Source organism: Capra hircus, chromosome 12 (assembly GCF_001704415.2).
Source record: "Capra hircus breed San Clemente chromosome 12, ASM170441v1, whole genome shotgun sequence".
NCBI lineage: Eukaryota > Metazoa > Chordata > Mammalia > Artiodactyla > Bovidae > Capra > Capra hircus.
Genome location: NC_030819.1, coordinates 33896229 through 33919325, shown reverse-complemented (window position 1 = coordinate 33919325; position 23097 = coordinate 33896229). Strand labels below are relative to the sequence as shown.

At 39.6% G+C, this 23097-nt stretch overlaps 1 protein-coding gene across 1 annotated transcript; it reads right to left on the bottom strand.

Annotated features, from left to right (window-relative positions):
* FBXL3 (F-box and leucine rich repeat protein 3) lies at nt 73-23097 on the bottom strand. Its single transcript, XM_018056495.1, has 5 exons — nt 22414-23097; nt 16046-16397; nt 12910-13032; nt 9698-9869; nt 73-2573 (listed from the first exon to the last, which is right to left on the bottom strand). The coding sequence occupies exons 2-5, from the start codon at nt 16394-16396 to the stop codon at nt 1930-1932; spliced, it is 1290 nt and encodes a 429-aa protein (XP_017911984.1). The 5' UTR covers nt 16397; nt 22414-23097; the 3' UTR covers nt 73-1929.

Here is a 23097-nt window from a genome sequence, read left to right as displayed (position 1 = left end):
ATGGATTTGAAACTAAAACCATAAATCTGACTTGCTTTAAAATCAATTTTAAGAAACTAATAATACAACAGCATTAGTAACTATCTTTATTCTCAAATTGATAAAAGCATTTAACATATACTTTACAGTATAAACAAATTAAGTGCTATGCATTTTGCTTATAAAGTGACAAAAGTATTTCAAGCATTATATAATTTGTACAAAAAGTAAATTTCCAAATAAAGCTTTGGTTAGTAGAACTGATTACATACTGTTAAATCCATTTTCCAAAGTTTTTCAAAGAAAAAAGCCTTATCCACTAACAGGTATTTCTTGTACAATCCAAGCTTTTTTACTGTTTAGTTAAGAGGGAGGAATATATAATAACTGCTTTTAATTTCCATATCTAGATCAGCCTTTTTTCTTCCATTTATATGTGGTCAGAATACCATCACTTTTGAAAGCACAAATTATGTAGAAAATCACTTTTATTCTTAGGAAGGTAATCTATTTGAAAAATAGATTCATAAGACTGTTGGCTTCCATATCTACCAAGGTGCTTTCTAAGTTTCAAGCACTAATATATTGCATTGGGGGTAAATCACTTCTAATTTCCCCTAGGAGGGTAATGTCTACCATCACTAGTGCTCAGAATCAAAGTTTATGTAATACCTAAAAAACTAAATATAGCCCCAAACTTAGTATTTTTACAGTTTCTACAATGTATGGATTACCTTATTCATATGAAAGTAGTAAAAATGCTACCTAACTTAAATGATGTAAAATACCAGTGTAACTAAATTAACAATCACAAAACAGACATTTTTCTATTAAAATTTTCCAGTCTACTGAGCAATATTTACTCAAAAATGTGATCATGAACTTAAATATATGCTCTTTTAAATTTACTGTTTATGCTGAACTGTACATTGGTGCTCCTTTTGTAATTTTTTGAAAATTCTGCTTACGTAACTATGTAATTTGAAAATGTAAAAATGAGCCATCACTAAAATTCACTGGAGACTAATATTCTTTCATGGAAACAATTTATAAACATTTTTAAGTTCTACCTTTATTTCAATTTGGTTTTTTGAAATACATAAGCTTCTCATTTCAATTATTGTATAATGCTGCAAAACTAGTTTAAACAAAGATAAACCCAAGAAGAACCGGTAAAGCATTCCTTACGTAACATATGATGCCCCAAGTACCACATACATGGTAATGTATCACAGAAAAGAACTGGTAATAGTTTAGCAGATTATAGAACAATCCTAAAAGTTTACACAAAGCTAAACATTGCCTCCCTTCTAGTCCACCTATTTTCCTTTAATTTGATCTTGGCTCTATTTATTATCTTTCTGTAATAATCCCTGTGTGACATCAGTTTAAGTGTTCCAATTAACTACATATACCTCTTTAAATAGCTCTGCAATATTTTAGAACATTCAACCAATCTTTTTCATGAGATTCAATATAGCCTACATTTTTCTCACAAAACGCTCACTTTCCTGAGCTATATTAAACACCTTATAACAGGTGTATGTATAACTGAAGACCCTAAAATGTCAAGTTTACACTTTAAAAAAAATGCATAGAGAACATTTTGGAAAACTTATTAGTACTTACTTATTAGATATTACAATGTATAGGATTTGTTTCCTTCAGACTATAAAATATTTAATCTTTATTACTGGTTATTACTTTCAGGTCTGAATCACTTTCTAATTATCTGAGATCTGACTGATACTATAGAAATAGACTAAGTTTTCTGACCGAAACTGGGCCATGGGTCTTCCAAAATACAACCCTTATATACTCAACGAAGGTATCAAACTTCTGTGCCACAAAATAGAAGAACTGTATCAGACCTACAGGAAATAAACTTTTATTATAATACAGTATGTTAAAATTAAGGTGCTGTTCATCATGCCCTAGGTCATCTGGCCTTTACCAAGTGGGCATCATGTCTGGAAACCACACTCTGCCAAGATGCTTAGACACTTCCCAGTGAATCTGCTCCAAACTATACTTTTGGTCAGGAATTAATACTTCTTCCATAATGGATAATTGTGACAGGCGGCCCCCACACATCTTCACAAACTCAACAAAGGCACTACATGAGACTTCACATTCCCCTAGTCCAATAGCTGACAAATTTTTACAACGTTCTGCAATGCGAATTAACTCTTCATCAAGTGGCCGTAATCCATTAGCACACACTACTAGTTCAACTAGTCTAGGGCATGTCATTCCCACACGGCCAAGCACATCTTTGCTTACTGATCTCCCGAAGTAAAGATGGGTGGCAGGTATTTCATACCGAAAGAATGGATCAAATTCCTCTTCATATAAAAAAAAATACATCACTAAGTTCACTTTGGGTGAATGTCTGATGAAAGCATCCCAGCTGCTCTTCTGAATGGTATGGAAGTGAGTCTGTCCTGGATTCTCACTGACTACATCAATGCGCAAATGTTCTAATCGAACATGTTTTTCAGAAGATAAAGCAAGCAGTAATTCATCACTTAACAAGTGGTAATTCAGGGCCAGTTCACGTAAGCCATGACACTGATCAGCCACACACAGGATACCTTGGAAGAAAAAAGACCCAATTATTTATAAAGTTGTGCTCATCATCTGTTTGAAAATGTAATTAAGTACATGTCCCACAATAAGATTTCACCACATTTGCTATACCACTTATAAAAGTTTAGGTGCACCGATTGAATCCGCAGAAAGTCATACACACAAATTTATTTGATCACTGAAAAGAGGCTATAAGACATTTTCTGATATTCAAAAATCTAATAATGAAAAAAATAAGATAAAATCAGATATAATGAATTATATTAATATGAAATAGCTGAGAAAAAATTTAAAAAAGATTTCCATCAAATGAGCAAACAATTTAACCTCTAATATAGGCTCTAAGAAAAAAAATACTGAGATATCATTAGATGAATGAAAAGAAAACTGCTCAGTTAACATTAATGGAAATATACATTATAATTTTTAAAGCTCTAACATTCTCAGAAAGCTCTTAACCATTCTTTAACTGGTTCCTTATACTTCAGGCACTATGCTTCAGAACTACCCAAAACCCCAAACAGGAGCAAGTTTTACCAAAGGTTGGTTTCTGATCTCTGAAGTGGCCTATTGTAAGAACTCTGCCCCAAAGAGACACCCTGATACTACTTCATAAATGACAAACTCAAGCCACTTCTTTCCAGTGTTTAGAAACAAGGATAGAAAACAAAACACAAAATGTATGAGCTACTGTTTATTGTACAAGTATGATATGTCAGGTTTTACATAGGTTATCCTACAAGTACCCACCCCCCCCAAAAAAATCTAGAAAAATAAGTATCTTTTCTATTTTAAGGTCAAATCAGCGATCATCGCAAAAGCAAAGAGTTCCAGAAAAATATCTATTTCTGCTTTACTGACTATGCCAAAGACTGACTGTGTGGATCACAATAAACTGTGGAAAATTCTGAGATGGGAATACCAGACCATCTGACCTGTCTCTTGAGAAACCTATATGCAGGTCAGGAAGCAACAGTTAGAACTGGACATGGAACAGACTGGTTCCAAATAGGAAAAGGAGAACGTCAAGGCTGTATATTGTCACCCTGCTTATTTAACTTCTATGCAGAGCACATCATGAGAAACGCTGGACTGGAAGAAACACAAGCTGGAATCAAGATTGCCAGGAGAAGTATCAATAACCTCAGATATGCAGATGACACCACCCTTATGGCAGAAAGTGAAGAGGAACTAAAAAGCCTCTTTTGAAAGTGAAAGTGGAGAGTGACAATGTTGGCTTAAAGCTCAACACTGAGAAAACGAAGATCATGGCATCTGGTCCCATCACTTCATGGGAAATAGATGGGAAACAGTGCAAACAGTGTCAGACTTTATTTTTGGGCTCCAAAATCACTGCTGATGGTGACTGCAGCCATGAAATTAAAAGACACTCCTTGGAAAGAAAGTTATGACCAACATGGATAGCATATTGAAAAGCAGAGACATTACTTTGCCAACAAAGGTCCATCTAGTCAAGGCTATGGTTTTTCCAGTAGTCATGTATGGATGTAAGAGTTGGACTATGAAGAAGGCTGAGTGCCAAAGAATTGATGCTTTTGAACTGTGGTGTTGGAGAAGACTCTTGAGAGTCCCTTGGACTGCAAGGAGATCCAACCAGTCCATTCTGAAGGAGATCAGCCCTGGGATTTCTTTGGAAGGAATGATGCTAAAGCTGAAACTCCAATACTTTGGCCACCTCATGCGAAGAGTTGACTCACTGGAAAAGACTCTGATGCTGGGAGGGACTGGAGGCAGGAGAAGGGGACAACCGAGGATGAGATGGCTGGATGGCATCACAGACTCGATGGACGTGAGTCTGCATGAACTCTGGGAGTTGGTGCTGGACAGGGAGGCCTGGCGTGCTGCGATTCATGGTGTCGCAAAGAGTGGGACACGACTGAGCGACTGAACTGAACTGAACAGCTAGCTAAAGATAGCAAAGCTGGAATTCAAACAGACTGGGTGACTCCTAAGTGCATGTGCTCACCTACTGCCTACAAAGTGACAAGAAAGAGGTCACCAGTAAGCCAAAAGCTTTTACAAAGTAGTGGGAGGAGAATGTAGGCAGTGGAATCAGTGTAGTGATAAAGTGAATCACCAGTACAAGACAGTCACCAGAGGGAGTAAAAGCCATCTGTGCTTCACTATTCAGCTGCCACGCTTCTATTCTCCACAAGGTGTATATATATACTCTGAAATAAACCCTGATCACCCAAGTTAACGTGAACACATCTCTCTTCTTTGCAATCACATAAAGCCTCATCTAAAAAGAAAATGAACACATGGGTAATGGTAAACAAAATGCAAATGAAAGAAACTTCGAGGTATCCCTTAATAACTACTAAAACAGTTGTGACAGGCACGATTCTAAAAGTTGTCCTCAAGATGTCATGCTATAACCTCTGAAAACTGTTCATGTGATAAGGTGAGCACTCCCATGAGTGTGTAGTGCTATAAATAGCACAGTTAGCTGTAAAGTAAGATTAGCCAGGCAATCCTAATCTAATCACATGAGCCCTATAAACAGTTTCCTCTAGATGGCTGCAGAAGTCAGATTCAGAGCTTCTGTGACTGAACAGAGAAACTCAAGCCATGCCTCCAGCTCTCACCTAAACTGAGGTGCTAATGAAGAACTGCTAAATTTGCATTTGTTAAATATGCAGCAACAGAAAACTAACACACAGTTACAAGTGTTTAAATATTTAACAGAAAACAGTGACAAAGATAAAACTGGTACATTATTACAATTCAATAATACAAATAACTAATTACAACATAAGCAAAGAATCCAGGTAGACATCTCTCCAAGGAAGATGTACAAATAGTCAATAAGCACAGGAAAAGACATCTGAGAATTCAAGAAAATACATATCAAACCACAGCAAGATAACCAGTTTACATTCACCAGGATAGCCATCATCAAAGACAGATAATACATGTCGATAAGGGGTCAAAAATTTGGAGCCCTCAAACACTGCTAGTAGAAATGCAGAAGGGCACAGCTGCTTTGGAAAACAGTCCAGCAGTTTCTCAAATGGCTACCCAGAGTTACGATATGATTCAGCAGTTCCAATCGCTGTTATACACCCAAGAGAAATTAAATGATATGCCCATACAAAAACCTGTATATAAATTTGCATAGCAGCATTATTCATAATAATCAAAAGGTGTAAACAACCCAAATATCCATCAATAGATCAATAGAAAAATATGGTTATTATTCATATAGTGAAATATCATTTGGCAAGAAAAAGAAATGAAATATTATACATGCTACAATATGGATGAACCTTGAAAACGTAAGGCTAAGTGAAAGAAAGTCAGTCATAAAGGACCACATATGATTGCATTTACATGAAATGTCCAGAAGAGGCGCATCTACAGAGACAGAAAGTAGAGCAGGGACTGCCTAGGACTGGCTGGGCTAATGTTTTAGAGGGTGACAGCTAAGCGGGACATAGGACATTTTGGGGCTAGTAAAAGTGTTCTAAAATTGACTGTATGATGAACGCACTGTGAACTGTATCATATGTGAATTACATTTCAATAAAACTATTACATTGGTGGTGGTGTATAAATTCATCCAACTCATTTTGGAAAAAAACACAGCAAGAAACATTAAAAAAAAAAGAATCTAAACTCTTTGACCTAGCTCTTCCACTTCTTTATTTAATTTGACCACAGGAAGGAATTAACAGAAGTAAAACTATGTGTAAAATAGTTCATTTTTTTAAAATCAAAGCAAATAGTGGAAACAAGTTAAATATTCAACACTAAAAGAACTATGAGGCAAATGTTGGCCTATCAACAAGAAAGAAAACTAAGTAGCTAAATGTTCATTAGTTCAGCTGGTAATTACTGAGTGTCTTATATGTTAAGAACTGGTTTTAGGATGGTAGAAGAGTCAACAGGAACAAAACATCCTTATCCTAACAGAAAGCCAGCAGATAATTAAACAAGAACACTCTGCTAGTGTTAACAAGGGAATTAGGGAAGAATTTCCAGAACTATCACAGACCTACAGAATTAGAAGAATCAAGCGAAGGCAAAAGGCAAGTAGACAAGGAAAATTAATGGTTATTTCCTGTGCAATCACTTAGACATGGACGAAAACACAAGCATTCTAAGAAATGAAGGGAACACAACATGTAATATGTAAATAAGAGAGTATGTCAAAGACCGAAACCCGATAGAGACAAGGACCAGAGCACATGGGACACCTTGTCAGCCTCAGTAAGGAGTTTGGATCTTACATAAAGCATAGTGAAGTTCTGAAGGAAACTGGAGGTTAAAAAAAAAAATCAAATTTCTATTTTAGAAAGATTACTCTGGCACTACCATGGAAATCAAATTAGAAAAGAGCAAGGCTGCAAGTTAGGAAATCAGTTAAGAGGGTACTCACAAGGGTACTCAGTGAGCTAGATTAGAGATGAAGGAAGGCAGTGTGTTAATTTCAGCTGCTTAACAGAATACCACAGACTGAGTGGCTTAACAATAAACATTTATTTCTCCCATTTCTGGAAGCTGGAAGTCCAAGATCAAGGAGCCAGCAAGGCTGGGTTCTGCGAGGGCCAGGACTCTTTCTGGCTTATAGATGGCTATGTTCTTGCTGTGTCTTCACATGGCAGAGAGACCAGATATCTTTCCTTTTCTTTCTTAGAAAAGCACTAATCCCAAAGAGATTTCTCCAAATAACTCCCAACCCATTTTCAGACACCATCACACTAAACTAGGGCAGGAGGTGAGGAGAACACCACAAATTCAGTCCACAGCACAGAGATTTAAAGCCGATTATCAGTGATGGAGTCGCCAGACCTCAGTGACTACAGGGATGTCAAAAGTAAGGGTACAAGAATTCAAGGATGTCTGTTAGGTCCCTGGTGCCATTCACTGAGATGGTAAAAAGGGAGATGTTAGAGACTTCAAAAAGGGGAAAGGACGATCATTAGTCTGACATGCCACAGAGACAGGCTAGAGGCACTGGGTCACTGGCAGTTCAACACACAGCTTTGGAGTTCCAGAAACACTAAAGCAGGAGGCGTTCACATACACAGCACAACTGAAGCCGCTGATGAAGATGACACAGCCCGGGGTTTACAGAGTAAAATAACAAAGGGCCCGGTGCAAAACACAGGGAGACACCAAAACGTAAGGAAGGAAAAGAGAAACCAGCAAAGGAAACAGTGGGAACAATCAGAGAGGAAGGAGGAAAATCACGAACTGTCATACAGATGGATGGGATGAAAGGGCTGGGGGAGGCTCAGACGGGGGTAGATACATGTATACTTACAGCTGATTCATGCTGTTACACAGCACAAAGTAACACAGCACTATAAAGCAATTATCCTCCAATTAACATGTTTAAAATAAGTCCTCCAATTAAAAATTTTTAAATAAACAAAAAGAACAGTCACTGGTGTCAAATGGTACTCAGAGGTCCGGCAACAGACAACTGTTAAGGACTGTATGAAATGGGAACAATTGTTTGATAAAAATTGAACTGAAAAACTGTTCCGTGAAGAAAGCATAGAAAACAGTTCTTTAATTTCAACTTAGAGAAAGCAACTATCTAAATATGCAAAATATGAACAGAAAGAATACACACAAGTATTAAATTTAAAATTAAAACCCTCTATGCTTATATTCTTAAAGAATATTACAGGAAAGCTCTCTCTTTCCCAAACAACTAATCCAAATGCCACTGAGTTTGATAAGATCAAGCAAGCTTATACTATGAGAATTGATATATATATTTAATAAAAATAAACGAACATGGGATGTACTAGGATAAAGAGAATAATGAACTCAGTTTCACGGAGAAACTAGAGACCCAAAGGCTCTCATACAGTGTGTAAGTACTCCAAGTTACATTCAGGGTGCTCTGGGAACAGCAGGTGGGTGTTCTAAACCAGACAAGAGAAGGAAAAGAGCGGGACACATGAACTAAATTTTGAAGGCCGGACTGGAGTGGGCCAGATGAAGAAATGAAAGAAATAAATTTGTTAAAGGTACTCCTCAAGGTACAGTATACCGACCAAACAGATGTACAAAGAACTGTCATTATCTAGGACTCAAATAAAAGCCGCATGTGAGTAAAAAGCAGAGAGCGGTGAAGGTCAGGAGACAAAGAACTCTGTACACTACGAAGCTATGGGGCATGGACCATACTCTCTATACAGTGGACAGTAAAATGTGACTAAGGTCACAGTAACAAGGAACTGCCCAAGCCCAATCTTCTTAACTTCTAATTATACTTAGGTTATCGCCACTAGAAGCGGCAAAAAAAGCTAGGGAAACACCGCAATAGACGATCTCACCATTCCCATCAACCAGACCCTCCATGTGGGAGACAAGGAAGGACAGAAAGTAATGTCCATCCGACAAGGAATCATTTTCTTAGGGGAAGGCCAGGCTTCAGTAACAGCAAGAAGCGGGGGAAATATTCTGTTAAGAGATCAAAACAGATTTCCCCAATAACACAGCTGAAGGCTTAGGAGAGATGTCAACAGTGGGAGGGTAAGTCAGGAGTGAAGACTAACACAAACTGTAGGTTTATAATCATTTTACAATACAAACCATTTGGAATTTAAATGCTCTCAAACTGAATAATGTAATAATGCTTAAGTCTGTGCAAGAAAAGCTGGAAAGAGCTTTAATAATGCTACTCCTCCATTTGATGGGCTTTCAGCTCCAAAACTCAACTTTGGAAAAGGTTATCTTACAAAATGTGAGGTAATGACTTCACCACAACTCTTCTCTATGTTACGAAACAAAAAGCAGTTGTTAGATTGCTTTGACTCAAAACTATCATTAGCTCAACCATGATTTGAGAAAAGTCTACTTCACCAAAATGGTCATCTCAGACCAACCTCATACCGTCCCTTCCTTTTATTTTTTTAATTTACACATTTTCTGGCACAGGTTGGACACAAATGGCCAAGAAGATTAGAAAAGTTCAAAGTAAATGTCTAGGTTAGGAATGCTACAGAATTTACTGTTTACATTAAAAATATTAGGCAATAGGAAATAAATCCTATGAACCCACCTTCAAGGTTAATAATTATTAGTTCTCGTTCATTTGATAAACACGATACATTTTACTAAAATATCTGGAAAAACAACACCGCACCTGCTGGAGAGACATGAGGGCAGCTGCTCATTTTCAGCAGCTTGAGTGTATCGCTGTTGTTGGCCACTAGGACTTTGAGTGAGGGATCGTCTACTGGCGTGTCGTCTATCTTCAGCGAGGACAAGGATTTGGAGTTTACAAACACAACCGTCAGTGCAGAGATAAAGTGAGACTGAAAGATAAAAACAGTGAAAACACTGCTTCAGTTTTTACAAACAGAATTGAAGGGTCTTCATATAATACATATATAGTTCATCTGAACCCTGATGCTGCATTTATAACTGTTTTGGGGTAGCAGCAGCCCCTCACTCTGTTGAGGGAATATGGTAGGAATATAGTAGAGAGAGGTGACCTCCTGTCATCTTTGTAAAGGGCCTTTTTATCTGGGGGAAATAAAGATTTCAAGCCTCAGGACAGGTGTCTCTGAATCACAACAGTCACTGGTCAGTAAACAGAGGAACTGTGGAACTCTGAATGAGAACGCCTCTCAGACACTTCACATCACTCACCTTCTCTGGAAACCCTGCTCCAGTGTATTTAACACTAAACTGCATTCTTTTTTGGTTACAGTAATGACCATTAAAATAGTAATAGCTATTAGCATAATCATCAAAAATTAAAGTCAATGAATTTAGAAGCTATATAAGACTTATTTAGAATATGGAAGCTCATATACAACTTGATTCTAAAATAATAAAAATTGTAACTAAGTAAAAGTTCCAAATTTAAAACTCCTTTAAATATGTTAAATTATACTACTGTCAAAGCTATTATAAGGTATTTTAAACACATATGTACCAATTAATAATCTATACTTTATAATATTCTATATAATAATTATAATATCCTGTTAGACACAGAATCTGACCTAAAGGAACCACTGTAGGGAAACCAGAATTGAAGCACAAAGTATGGGACTCTGAATCAAGAGCTAATAAGCCATGACCAATGGACTCACTACACCAGTGGAAGAGATAAGGGCCGGCTAGTAGCCACATTTCCTCAATTACTTTTTCCTACTGTGGTTAAATAACTATTTAAATTTTGGTTAAGTAACTGTTCAACAACTTAAATGCTACCATCTTTCTCCTAACTGGATTTCCATATCAAATTCAGCTGTATCTTCTACCATCGTACTACATTAGTATATGCATGACTCCCATCTCCTGCCTTCCTTTTTCCCACTTCCCTCAGAGTTAGCTCTGGTCAAATACGCTTCTTTCATGATCTCTCTAGTTCTCTCAGGATTTCCAAGATGTATCAACAGCCTATTTCAATCTTCTACAAAAGCCATTAACAGGAAAAGAAAGAAAAAGAACATAAGCATCCTATGCTTACTGAATAAGGAAGCAAGCAGTCCCAGATGCACCCCTGGTTCCCCAAAGCAAAATGACATCAAAGGACAACATTAGTACTAGTGATCATCCTGAGTAATAAAAAAAAAGGAAATTATATCCAACATACCTTATAGCATGGTATAGCCTATATATACCATATGTTTGCTTTCTAACTACAGTATGTAATAGAAAAACCAATTCAGATGATTTTATTTCCCATGTGAAGCTTAAACAAGGCACTACTATACCATGGAACCCCGTGCCTCTAAGAGTGAGGGCCTTGAATCATGGTAATCAGAACCATCTGGACTGCTCTTAAGAAAAAGAAATTTGGGACTAGAAATATCCAAAGTTTAGACATTTCAGAGACGACTGTTATGCATATTCAGTTTGAGAACCACATGACTGAACTCATGTCCTCAGAATCGGAAAATGTTGACACAAGCAGACTCTCGCCCATTTCCCTTATTTTACATGAGGAAATCATTTATCTCAAATGTACCTTACTGAGACTTTGAAATCAACCTGCGATACATCTGTTACTGACAGTCTACTGAACAACCTGGGTTATAATATACAGCCAAGGTAGTAACACAAACATAACTCAGATAATGCGGGAACCGGTTCTGGATCACCACAACAAAGCGACTATTACAATAAAGCAAGTCACACAAGTTTGGCTTCCCACTTCATATAAAAGTAATGTTTACACTATGCTATAGTCTATTAAGTGTTAATAGCATTACATTTAAAAAACAATGTATATTCTTTAATTAAAAAATACTTTATTGCTACAATATGCTATCACGTAAGTCTTCAGCAAGTTGTAATCTTTTTGCAATAGTAATGTCAAAGATCACTGATCACAGACTACCAGAACAAATATAACGAAAAAGTCTGAAATACTGCAAGAATTACCCAAATGTGACACAGAGACATGAAGTGAGAAAATGCTGTTGGAAAAATGACATCAATAGACTTGTTTGACATAGGGTTGCCACAAATCTTCAATTTGTAAAAAACACATTATCTGCATAGTGCTGCAATGAAAAGGAGGTGTATGTCTTCCTGAATCATCCTAGTAAATTCAACGATCAGGTGTTTAAACGGGTGTCTATATTTTAGCTTGTGGTGTATTCTGATAAACCCTTATGATTTATTGCTGGATACTAACCTACAGAATATGAGCTAACATACACAGGGACTTCATTAGTTGCCTTTCTGAAAATGCACACTTATTTTTCTATTTTAAGAGAAAGAGACTATTTCTCTTTAAGAGAAAGAGACTATTTTCTATTATTAGAGAAAGAGACTATTTCTAATTACATGCAAGAGCAAGTTAGAACATGCATGTGAATATAAAATTTATTATGAATATAAATTTTACCAAAAAACATTTTAAATAAAATCTGTAAATTAATCCTGACTTACTAATATTAACTGTGTTTAAGAAGCAATCACACAATCAACAAAAGATTTTCTAAGCGAGCTCTATCTGCTCTTAATACTGGCACTACTTTTCATTATAATCTCACCAATCTGCTCTGAAAGTCCAAACAAGAGCATCTATTGATATATGTCTCTTTTCTTCTAACATGCTTATATTTCAGTTTTATTTAGTCTATTTCAGTATTTCATATAGAATTCTCTGCAAATTCATTCACTTTTTAACATTACCCAAAAAGAAGCACAAAGTGATTCAAAAACAGGAAAAAAAAAATCATTTAAGACTTCACATTCTAAATAGTAACTGGTTTTTCAATATATACACACACCACTTTTCTTATATTCCCACTATAAGTGCAAGAAATGGGTCGAGTTTCCCTGGATTTCTCAGTAAAAACTAATTAAAACAAAAAACAAAACAGCAGATACCTTTGGTAAATCCATAAAGCTTGGCCGAGCAGTTGAAATAAGTCCAAGTGTTTTTAAAGAGCAGTTCACAAGTTGTGATAATATATCACAAGCTGCTTCAGCTGATTCTTTGCTGCTGTCCACCTGGGAAGAGAAATATCCTTTACACATGAATATGGTCACACTTCTCTGTGTACATTTTAACTTTACAAAAGCAAGAAATACAGTTATTAGTTTACTGCATTATAATTTAAAGAATTAATATTTATCCTTTCAATCATCTACCCTCACATACAATGTCAGCCTTTTCTGAATTCCCCTGAAAAATTACAAGGGCAACTGTCAAGATGTAACTTTGACCGTGATAAGATACTTACTTAACGTTAAAAGGACTTAGCTATTAAGTTGATTTATTCCAAGTGGACTATAAAACCTAGTGTAAACATAAATTTATAATCTTTGAAAAATAATTATATATTTGGTAGTAGATCATATCATACATGCAAATACAATGCCAACGGTACAAATGCTTTAAAACAAACTGAACGAGTATTTACTCAAGAGATTCAGGTAAATCACAACCTGGGATTCATCATTAATGTTATTAACTGAAACATGAATGTGAAGTAAAATGAGGTCTCCAACTAGTCAAACATGAAAACCTGAGCCAAACGAGCAGTGCCCACACACTGCGGCCATACACTCTTCCGCACAGACCTTTCCTGGGGGAAGGGAAACAGGACCAAAACACTCCTTGAGGACATAAGGAGCTCTTCTTTCAAAAAAGGAAGTTGTCACCCAGGCTATAAAGCATCTTAAACAGTGCAGTTAAAAGTAACATCATTTCTTTAATTTCCAGATCGATGTACCTTACCTTAACTCAAAAATATTCTGAAGATCCTGCTGTAAAACTGATGCACCGATTTACATTACAGTTTCAGAGCTACTTTTACTCTTTGGCTAAGCTTCTCTATATCAGTGGTTCTTTTGAGAACTGCTGTGGTCCTGAACCAATAGCAACATCATCATCAGGGAACCTGTTAGAAACGCACACTCTCACGCCCAATCCAGACTACCTGAATCAGAAACGGGGGTGAGGGTGGGGAGGAACCCAGCAATCCTTGTCTTAAGAAGTACTCCAGGCATTTCTTTCTTTTTTTTTTTACTCCAGGCATTTCTGATGCACATAAAGTTTAAGAACCACAATTTTACATTAATAACTCTGACTACAAGATTCTCTGGCCTACAGTCAGTGATGAATTAAACACAAATATTATCAGGAGAGCTCAGAAGGATCTTGGGGTGTGTTCGTGCAAATCAGAAGTTTCCTCCGAAAAATAAACGATCCCTAAAAAAAAAATGCTTAAACTTATAGGAGAAATGATTTTATGATGGTTATACAAGTTGGATACAGCTGAGCTGTGCCACAGGTTAACACTGAAACAGCCAACCCACTGGATGGAATTGGTCTTTAAACCTAGGAGATTAATGTATTATACTTGTTATAGGATTTACCATAAGAACACTTTTAGACAACTCAAAGATGACTGAAACCAAGGAGAAGGCTCTTCAGGTTTCCTCATGGGCAGGCAAGAGAGGGACAACACATGAGGAGTTCCTGAATTTTTATTTGTTCTATCCTCCCACCATTCCCCTAGCCTTGCCCTCAGCTGGGGTTGAGATATAACATCCAAGTCATCTAGTTAAGCATTAGATATCCCAAATAATACAAGAAGAAGGAAATGGCAACCCACTCCAGTATCTTTGCCTGGAAAATCCCATGGACAGAGAAGCCTGGTAGGCTACCATCCATGGGGTCAAAACGAGTTGGACCTGACTGAGTGACTTTACTTACTTACTTAAATAATGCAAGGGATATTTACACCAACCATTAGCCACAGATTATCTGAAATTCACTAGGCATCCCTTATTTTGACTTGCTAAATCTAGCAATCCTTCACTCGGTGGTCTAAGTGTCTTTGTGCAGTTTTCTGGAAAGACGGCCCTAAGACACCCAACCATTCCCAACATCAGGCCTCTCCTACTCCTATGACACATATGAGAGAATAAACAGACAATCTTCAGCTGATACAGAATGACAGTCTTGGGAGAGACTTTAGTTTTGGCAAGGATCTCTGAGCTAAGAATCACTGCAGTATCTGGGTTTAGCTTGACCTGTTTAACATCAGCTGCATATGGCAAATCAGGTATTCATGTGTTACTTCAACAGTAATTACAGGATGTGTTAAGGACTTAAGTGAACATATCCACACTTCATTATTCATCCCCAGAACAAAACATGACAAGCCTGCTCACATACACCACTGTGATTCTTTATACCACTCTGAACCTCTCAAAGAGCAACCTCACTTCACTTATCTCATTACTGCCTAACTTCCAGTATGTCCCTGCTAGCAAAGAAAAGAAATAGTTTTCTTTGGCATCTTTCATGTACCTTTTTCTATTTCTCTCTAAAATATATTCATCTAAACTTTTTATATATAGTTTCTATATCTCCTTTCTCTTTAAGGAACTCCATATCACAAAGCCATCAATAAACAAAACTCAGACTTTATTTTATTAAAATGAAGCTTTAATAAAAACCTCTACATCTAATATATATTTCTTTGGGCTCAAATTTGTTCATAATAATTCAACGTGACAGTTTCAGTATATGATTTATCTTTATTTAATGGCTGCTTCTGGTTTCAAGAAATTATTTATTAAGATTTACAATAAAATGGAATAATTTAGCTCAATACAGTTATTTGTGACAGCCTCTAAGGTACACAGTTACTCTAAATCTTTAAGCACCTTCCCTAGAAAGGCAATAGTTTAAAAACAAGGGAAAATGTATCAGTTTAGGACACAAAAGCCACTGCATGCATATATACTAAGTTGCTTCAGTCATGTCCGACTCTTTGATAAACCATGGACCAGAGTCCTCCAGGCTCCTCTGTCCATGGGATTCTCCAGGCAAGAATACTGGACTGTGTTGCCATGCCCTCCTCCAGGGGATCTTCCCAACCCAGGGATCGAACCTGCGTCTGTCTCCTGCATTGGCAGGTGGGTTCTTTACCACTCGCGCCACCTGGGAAGGCCCCACAAAAGCCACTAAATACACTTTATTTTTAAAAAGAATGATTTAAAGTATTACCTTGAAGCTGACGTATTGTAGATGATTTGAATGTCTTTTAATAATCTGTTTGATCAGCTCTGGATGTGTAGCTTTCAAATAAGATGTAGCTGGCTGATTCAGTTCAAATTCAAAACATCTCCACAAGTCAGGCATATGAAATACCTGGTTCCAGTTGCGGCAAACTTGTGAAGCATGAGCCCGGTCAAGAAGAGGCAGATACTTAAATACTTGGAGAACAATGTCCTGAAGGAGATTACCCCAATCACAAGTCTGAGAATGCTCACTCGCAGTCCGCAGTCTCTTGGATTTCTCGGCAATACCTTCTTCTGATGAATCATGGCCACTATCTCTTCCTCCTCCTCGTTTCATCCTGTTCAGAAAAAATTCATCATTCTTTTTTTGTACTTAACTTTTCAACAGACATAAATCCAAAATTCATTCTTCTATCACCGAGATTTCTGTACACGTGCCTATAAATACAAACATAAACATGCAGGAGAACTGGACCAGACATTTAGGGAGAACGTCAAAGCAAAATATAATAATAAAAAAAAACACCAGTAGAGACCAACTGTTATTTCACAACCTTACACCTTTGGCAGGTGCTTTTAAGCATGTGTATCTGCACTGTACTATGTGGGGAAGAAGTTTATCATAGCTTTGAAACCAAACCATGCATTTTTATTTCCAAAGTTGTAGTCTACTGCCAGAGCCAGTGTGAAGAATCCAGCCTGTGACAAGGTCATGAGGAAGGAAGCTGACATACGCAAGGTCGTGATCAGACTTCAGGGGTCCCCCTGGAATTTCCTGAGCATGTACCCCAACAACAACAAAAAAACAAAAATCTGCCGGCTTTTGTACTCTGCTTTTCCACTTTTCTGATATTTTCTGGAAAAAAGCCAATTCATGGCTTTAGTCTTCTGCATTTGAAAGGGATGTTTCAGTTAAACCCCCTCTGATAACTCTCTAGCTTACCCAACAGGTTCCTTGGACCTCTTACAGCTTGTGAATTGCTTACAGCCCCTCAACTGCGAGAGGCACAAAGCTTAAAAGCGTCTTAAAGAAACAGAGCCTTTTCTAAAGAGTTAAAAGTCATATTGGTAGAGGGTTTTCACTGTTGACTCAATGACTGCTGCCAGGCCTCCATATTCTTTATCTTTTAGGCACCTGGGAGGATGTTAATCAATGTAAATGGGATATGGAAAAATATATATAGTAGTTTTGATGTTAGCAACACTAGACTTTTGAGTTAATTACTTTTCTCTTTGTTATATATCACTGCACTCCTCTTGTGTCCTTGCTATGTAAGAATGTAACTTTATTTAGTGCTTTCTGAGACTGGCACCTGACTTTGGGAAGATCAACACAAATAAGTCTTCTGGTTGACAAACCCTTATCAGAAAAAAGGCTGTAAAATGTAAATTGGCCCTTTTGGCTGGAAGATGATGTAAATTACCTAAGACTTGTGTATACAACTAGGTATGCAGAGAGAAAAGCCTGGTTTTGATAAGAGTCTGGGCTGCTAACGCTGCATAACTTTGTGTTACCCACTGATCTCCATGTTTTATCAAAAGTATAAAAGGCCTTCTGAACAACAGAGGATGGAGCTAGTCACTGGACTGGTTTCCCGTGTGTGTGCGTGCATGCGTGTGTGTGTGCGTGTGTGTGTGTGTGTGTGTGTGTGTGTGTGTGTGTGTGTGTCTCTCTCTCTCCTTTTCTCCCTTTCCCTCCCTCTCCTCTTTAATTTCAGGCTGAATTCCCATCTAGGCTGCGGAGGCTCGCCAAGTCTACTTACCTCCCCTGGCTGTTAAGACCCGTGTGAAAGGGAGCCTAAGGCGAGGCACCCTTAGATATTCAAGCGAGCGCTGGTGGCCCAATGTAGATGGTGCAAATTCCTTGTCTGGGATTTTATTGGTCTTCTGCGTAATCCAAGTTATTCAGCCCTCTTTCTCCACTTAATTTTCCTACTACACTATTGTTTCTTAATCCAATCTTATATCAATCAATCAATAAGTCTTTCCTCGCCAACGCCATCTACCCTTCGAATTCCCTGGATCCACCGGGGCTGGACCCTGGCAGTCAACTATTAAGAAATACAAAAGAGAACCTACAGGGACATCTCCTCAAGATTTCTTGAAAGTCATCAAAGGATACCTACTATATCTGAGTTTCTGAATTCACGGCAGACGGAGCCACAGGAACGTTCAGAGAGCATCTGAATGAAGTCGTTGACAGATCTTTCCACAGTGAGTAGCCTGCCATGTGTGTTACTACCAGACCCAATCTTTGCCTAAAACGAGCAACCTCATCTCTACTGTGCATAGTTTGCTGTGGAATGTGGCTGCTTCTTCCAACACTTCACTAGTTGTTGCAATGTTTTATCCAAGTTGTATTTCTGAATGACAAGTGAGTGTTTATTCTATGTATTGGTACTGCCTTCATTCCATTTGGATCTGGTGGTGGTGTAAAACAGGAATGGAATTTACAGGCAAGAATACTGGAGTGGGTTGCCATTTCCTTCTCCAGGGGATCTTCCCAACCCAGGGATCGAAGCGGGGTCTCCCGCATTGTGGACGGATTCTTAACCATCTGAGCCACCAGGGCATGGCGTAAAATAGTAGTGTGAGTAAGGAGACTGGGTTCTGGAATCGAGTTCCCTGGCTCTCCCTCTCACTGCTTATGTGGCTATTAACAAATTACTTGACCTTCCTGGGCTTCAATTTGTAAAATGGGGATAACAGAAACACACTGGGATCTTGTGAGGAATTATGGCATCACTGACTCGATGGATGTGAGTCTGAGTGAACTCCGGGAGTTGGTGATGGACAGGGAGGCCTGGCGTGCTGCGACTCATGGGGTCACAAAGAGTCAGACGCGACTGAACTGAACTGAAGGAAATGGCAACCCACTCCAGTGTTCTTGCCTGGAGAATCCCAGGGACAGGGGAGCCTGGTGGGCTGCCATCTATGGGATCGCACAGAGTCGGACACAACTGAAGTGACTTAGCAGCAGCAGCAGCAGCAGCAGCAGCAGCAGCAGCAGCAGCAGCAGGGCTTTTGAAAGGAGACATCAATGGCTGCTGAACTCAGGTATAGGAAAGTAGTCTTGTATTAAGAACATTAAAGTAGAAACAGAGGTTCCAGCCAGAAGGCAAACAATGATCCTAAATTTATTTTAACATGAAGTATATATGAGAATGTGTGAGAATACAAGCTCATGTATGAGAAAAACACACTGGAAATAGATTACCACATTAATATAGTAACTGTAAGAGTGGGACTGTATAATATTATATTCATAATTGTGGTATAACAACTGTGGTGGGATTACATAATGCTTTTTTTTTTTTTGCCAATATGCTTTGTTAAACTTTACACATGCCTGTTAATGTCAATGAATTACACTGCAATCAGATAAAAGGTCTTGTTTTATCTGGAAATTTAAGTACTGAAGGCTCTAACTAAATGAGGGCAACTGCAGTCCACTCACTGGTACCTCTATTTAGTTCAGAGCCTGCGATTCTTTTGTCTCTAGAGAGCAGTTTCTGGCAGGTACAGTTTGGATTTAGAGTCACAGCTTTTTCACACAGGATGGCTTGTAGCTCCAACTCCCTTCTCCTGGCACATCAGTACATCAGAATTCTGATTCCTGTGTGGAACAAACATACAGCATGCATGGCTCTCAACCAAATACGTCTGTGCAGACTTTTTCTTTCCAGTAGCTAACTCTGAAGGACTGGAAGCAGAGGACCCTGGCTCTCATGCCATTAAGATCAGTCCAGGAGGTCTAAGGACATGTGCAATAAACTGCCTATTCCTCATTACTCCTACTTCCAACTATACATTAAGTGAAGTAAATGATGTATATTCTCCTGTGCAGAGGGTGAGAAAGGGAAAACAATGAGAGATGATAGCAAGAGGCTAGTTTTATGATAGACTAAAACTTACATGTGAAACAAAGAATACGTTTTTCAAATATGTTTAGAGAAAAGATGTATAATCTATAATGTCATCTTTAGTATTAAAACAAAAAATACTCTCCTAGGAATAATGTCTCACTAAAGGTTGAGATAACACTGTCATTTATGACCCATTTTTCTGCTTTAACTTATCCTGAAGGCGTACTTTAATTTTAGCATACAAAATTTGGGTCAAAGAACAAAGAGTTTGCTACCCAGGGTTTATAATTTCTCTTCTGACTACCTAAAACTACTCAGCATTTTGAGATACTGAGATTCAAAAAAGAATGAAGTTATTTTTATAATTTCTACCGCTCACTACAGACTGTTGATCTTCTATTCCTGGAGAAAAGTCTTCTAAAACCAGAACTATTCAATTTAAAGATGGAACAACTCATACAGATACATAAACAAAACGACGACCTTATTTACACAATTATCTCTGCTAATACATTGCTGGTTCAAACATACTTTCTTTTGTCTACTGCATCCTTGTTTTAAATAGAAGTACATTTCAATATCTTTCCAAATGGAGTACAGAAAAAAAGCTGACATATTAAATAGAGGGCTTCCCTGGTGGCTCAGTGGTAAAAAAAAAAAAAAAAAATCCACCTGCCACTGCAGGAGATGTGGGGTCAATCCCTGGTCAGGAAGATACCCTGGCAAAGGAGATGGCAACCCACTCCAGTATTCTCGCCTGGGAAACCCCATGGACAGAGCCTGCAGTTTACTGCGTCCCAAGAGCAGGACATGACTTAGCAACTAAGCAACAGTCTCTAACTAGCTGAACTGAAGTCTTTAAACTGTCACATTTGACTACTGTAGTATGTCAGAATTACAGTATATAAAGCAACAACAAAAAAAATTAAAACCAAATGCCAATACAAATGTCTCTGTGTTACCCTCATTTATGTGTAAAAACATCAGATCATAGTGGGCACCTAGGAAAAAATGTTAATGTCAAATCTTTTCCAAGACAATTCATGCAAAAATTTGCACTGCCTTCAAAAGTATTTTATTAAATCTATTTACACATGAAGCTCTGATATAAAGAAAGTTAAACAACTTAGAGGACCTACCAGTCTGCAAAGAATTTACATCAATGGACGACTTCTTACTTTTAGTTAAAGTGAAAACCCCTCTCACACTAGAACTTGAGTGCAGAGAAGATGGATGATCAACCTCTCTGAGATTTAGGAGAGCACCCAAACTAGGCCGCTTCATAACTCTGGCAGTTCACTTCAAAATGCGACTTTTCCAGGCTCCCAAAAATCGATTCAACTTGGGCCACTAAAAGCATTCGGTGAGATTGATACCCCTACGGAGCATCAAAAAACAAACGAATGACGAAAGACTCCATCCTGATCGAGCAGCACAGAGAATTATGGTATTAACTCTGCACATTTCCATACGCTCTGAAAGGAGCAGTCACTTTGTTCATCAGATGAAGAGCCTAAGAGAACACTTGGCTATGTGCCCTTCGTTGTTTTTTTAGTACACTGCGATCATAGTAATTTTAAAAGCTCATTTGTATTTAGCTCTAAAAAGCCTGTTTGGGCATCACATTTCCTTTCCATTTATGCTTTTGACTAATAATTGACATGCATTCTTCGGCTGGAATACAAAGACCAAATGGGTGCAAATAGTTTGACTCTCAGAACTAGATGGTATTAGAGAGTGGGGTGGTGAAAATTGGTTCACCGATCATTTGTAGCTACTGGCAGTTGATGGCATTTTTATAAAGATTTCAGGAGAAGAAAAAAAAGATTCTGAAAGATCTGAGAGATACTGGACATGTTCAGCAACAAAATAACTGCTTATCTCTAAGCACGGTGATGCAGGCCAATCACTTAATAGGCTTTTTCCTGATCCCTGTCTGCAACTTCATCTAAAACAGCTACTCTCGCTCACAGTAGGGGCAAAGCTGCTCATTCCAAGTTGACCAACTTTTCCACTTGGCTACGCGCGTCCGAGGTTTCCCCTCCTCCCGCGCCACCTCCCGGAATTGGCTTTCCCAGACTTGTCTCCCGCCCTAGCCCGGGCGGTCTGTTTTGGCATCTTAATGTCTCTCATTTCTCAAAGCCAGGCCGAGCGCGAGCTCCAGGGTGTCGGTCACCAGGCCCCGCCGAGTCACAAAGCCGGGCGCCAGGCGCGGCGAGCCCGGGGCGCGGCGGCGGCGGCGGCGTCGCGCGGAGGCTGCCGCCGGGCGCCGCGCGCGCACCACGCCTTGTTGACATGTTTTGAAGCAGGTTCGCGGGGCAACGCCCCCAAACGGGCTCCAGCGCCCCGTCCCGCCCCGCACTCTCGAGGGGCGGCCCGCGCACTCTCGGGTCCCCGTGGCCCCCTCCGCCCCCGGCCCGCCCACCTCCGCGACCCTACCCGGCTCCCGCCGCCTCCGCGAGGCTCCGGCCCCGGCCCTCCGCGTTACCTGCTGCCGCGGGCGGCTTCGCCCACGCTCCACCCCGGACTCCGGGGGCGGCTGGTCCCGCGGCTCTCACATGAGGCCCCGCGGGCCCCGCGCCTCGCGCTCCCGCCGCCGCGGCCCCCCGCGCTCCGCCCGCATCCGAAGCGCTGGTCGCCTGGGGGACGCCAACGCGGCTCCACCTTTGCGGCTCTGGCTGCCCGGAGAGAAGCCGCCCTCCTCAGTCTCGCGCCATCCGTGTCCTTCTCCTGGGTCCCTTCGTCGCCGGGAGAGGGACGGTTGCAGGGAGCTGCAGCCACCACGTAGGTTCTCGGCGCCGCGGCCCAGAGACAGAAACCAAAATGGCGCCCGGGCTCGCGGCCGCGCGCTTCTCCCGGCGGCGCGTCCCCGCCTAGGGGGGCGGGCGCGCGTCCGCCGCGGCGAGTTCCAGGAGGATGAGCCAGGGAACCCGAAGGGGCCGCACCCACGCGGGAGCGCGCTCTGTCCCGCACGGCTGAGGGCTTGGTCTCCTGGTTCCCCGGGGAGTGTCGGCAGCCTTCCTCCCCGAAACGTGACTGCGGCTTTTAGGTTTTTTGTTTTGTTTTGTTTTTTTTGCGTCTTGAAGCCGAACGTGAGGGGGGCTGGAGCCAGCTAGATGCCTAACAGACTGCGGTGCAAGGTGGAAAGTTTAGGGAAGCGGAGCAGCTACGA

What these genes read in the sequence shown, in the direction of transcription:
- FBXL3 (XM_018056495.1), bottom strand. Translation starts at nt 16,396, where the DNA reads ATGAAACGAGGAGGAGGAAGAGATAGTGGCCATGATTCATCAGAAGAA. An exon ending in TACAATACGTCAGCTTCAAG is followed by an intron (nt 13,033 to 16,045) that starts GTAATACTTTAA and finishes TTCTCTTCCCAG; the next exon opens with GTGGACAGCAGCAAAGAATC. An exon ending in GCTTTATGGATTTACCAAAG is followed by an intron (nt 9,870 to 12,909) that starts GTATCTGCTGTT and finishes TTTATCTTTCAG; the next exon opens with TCTCACTTTATCTCTGCACT.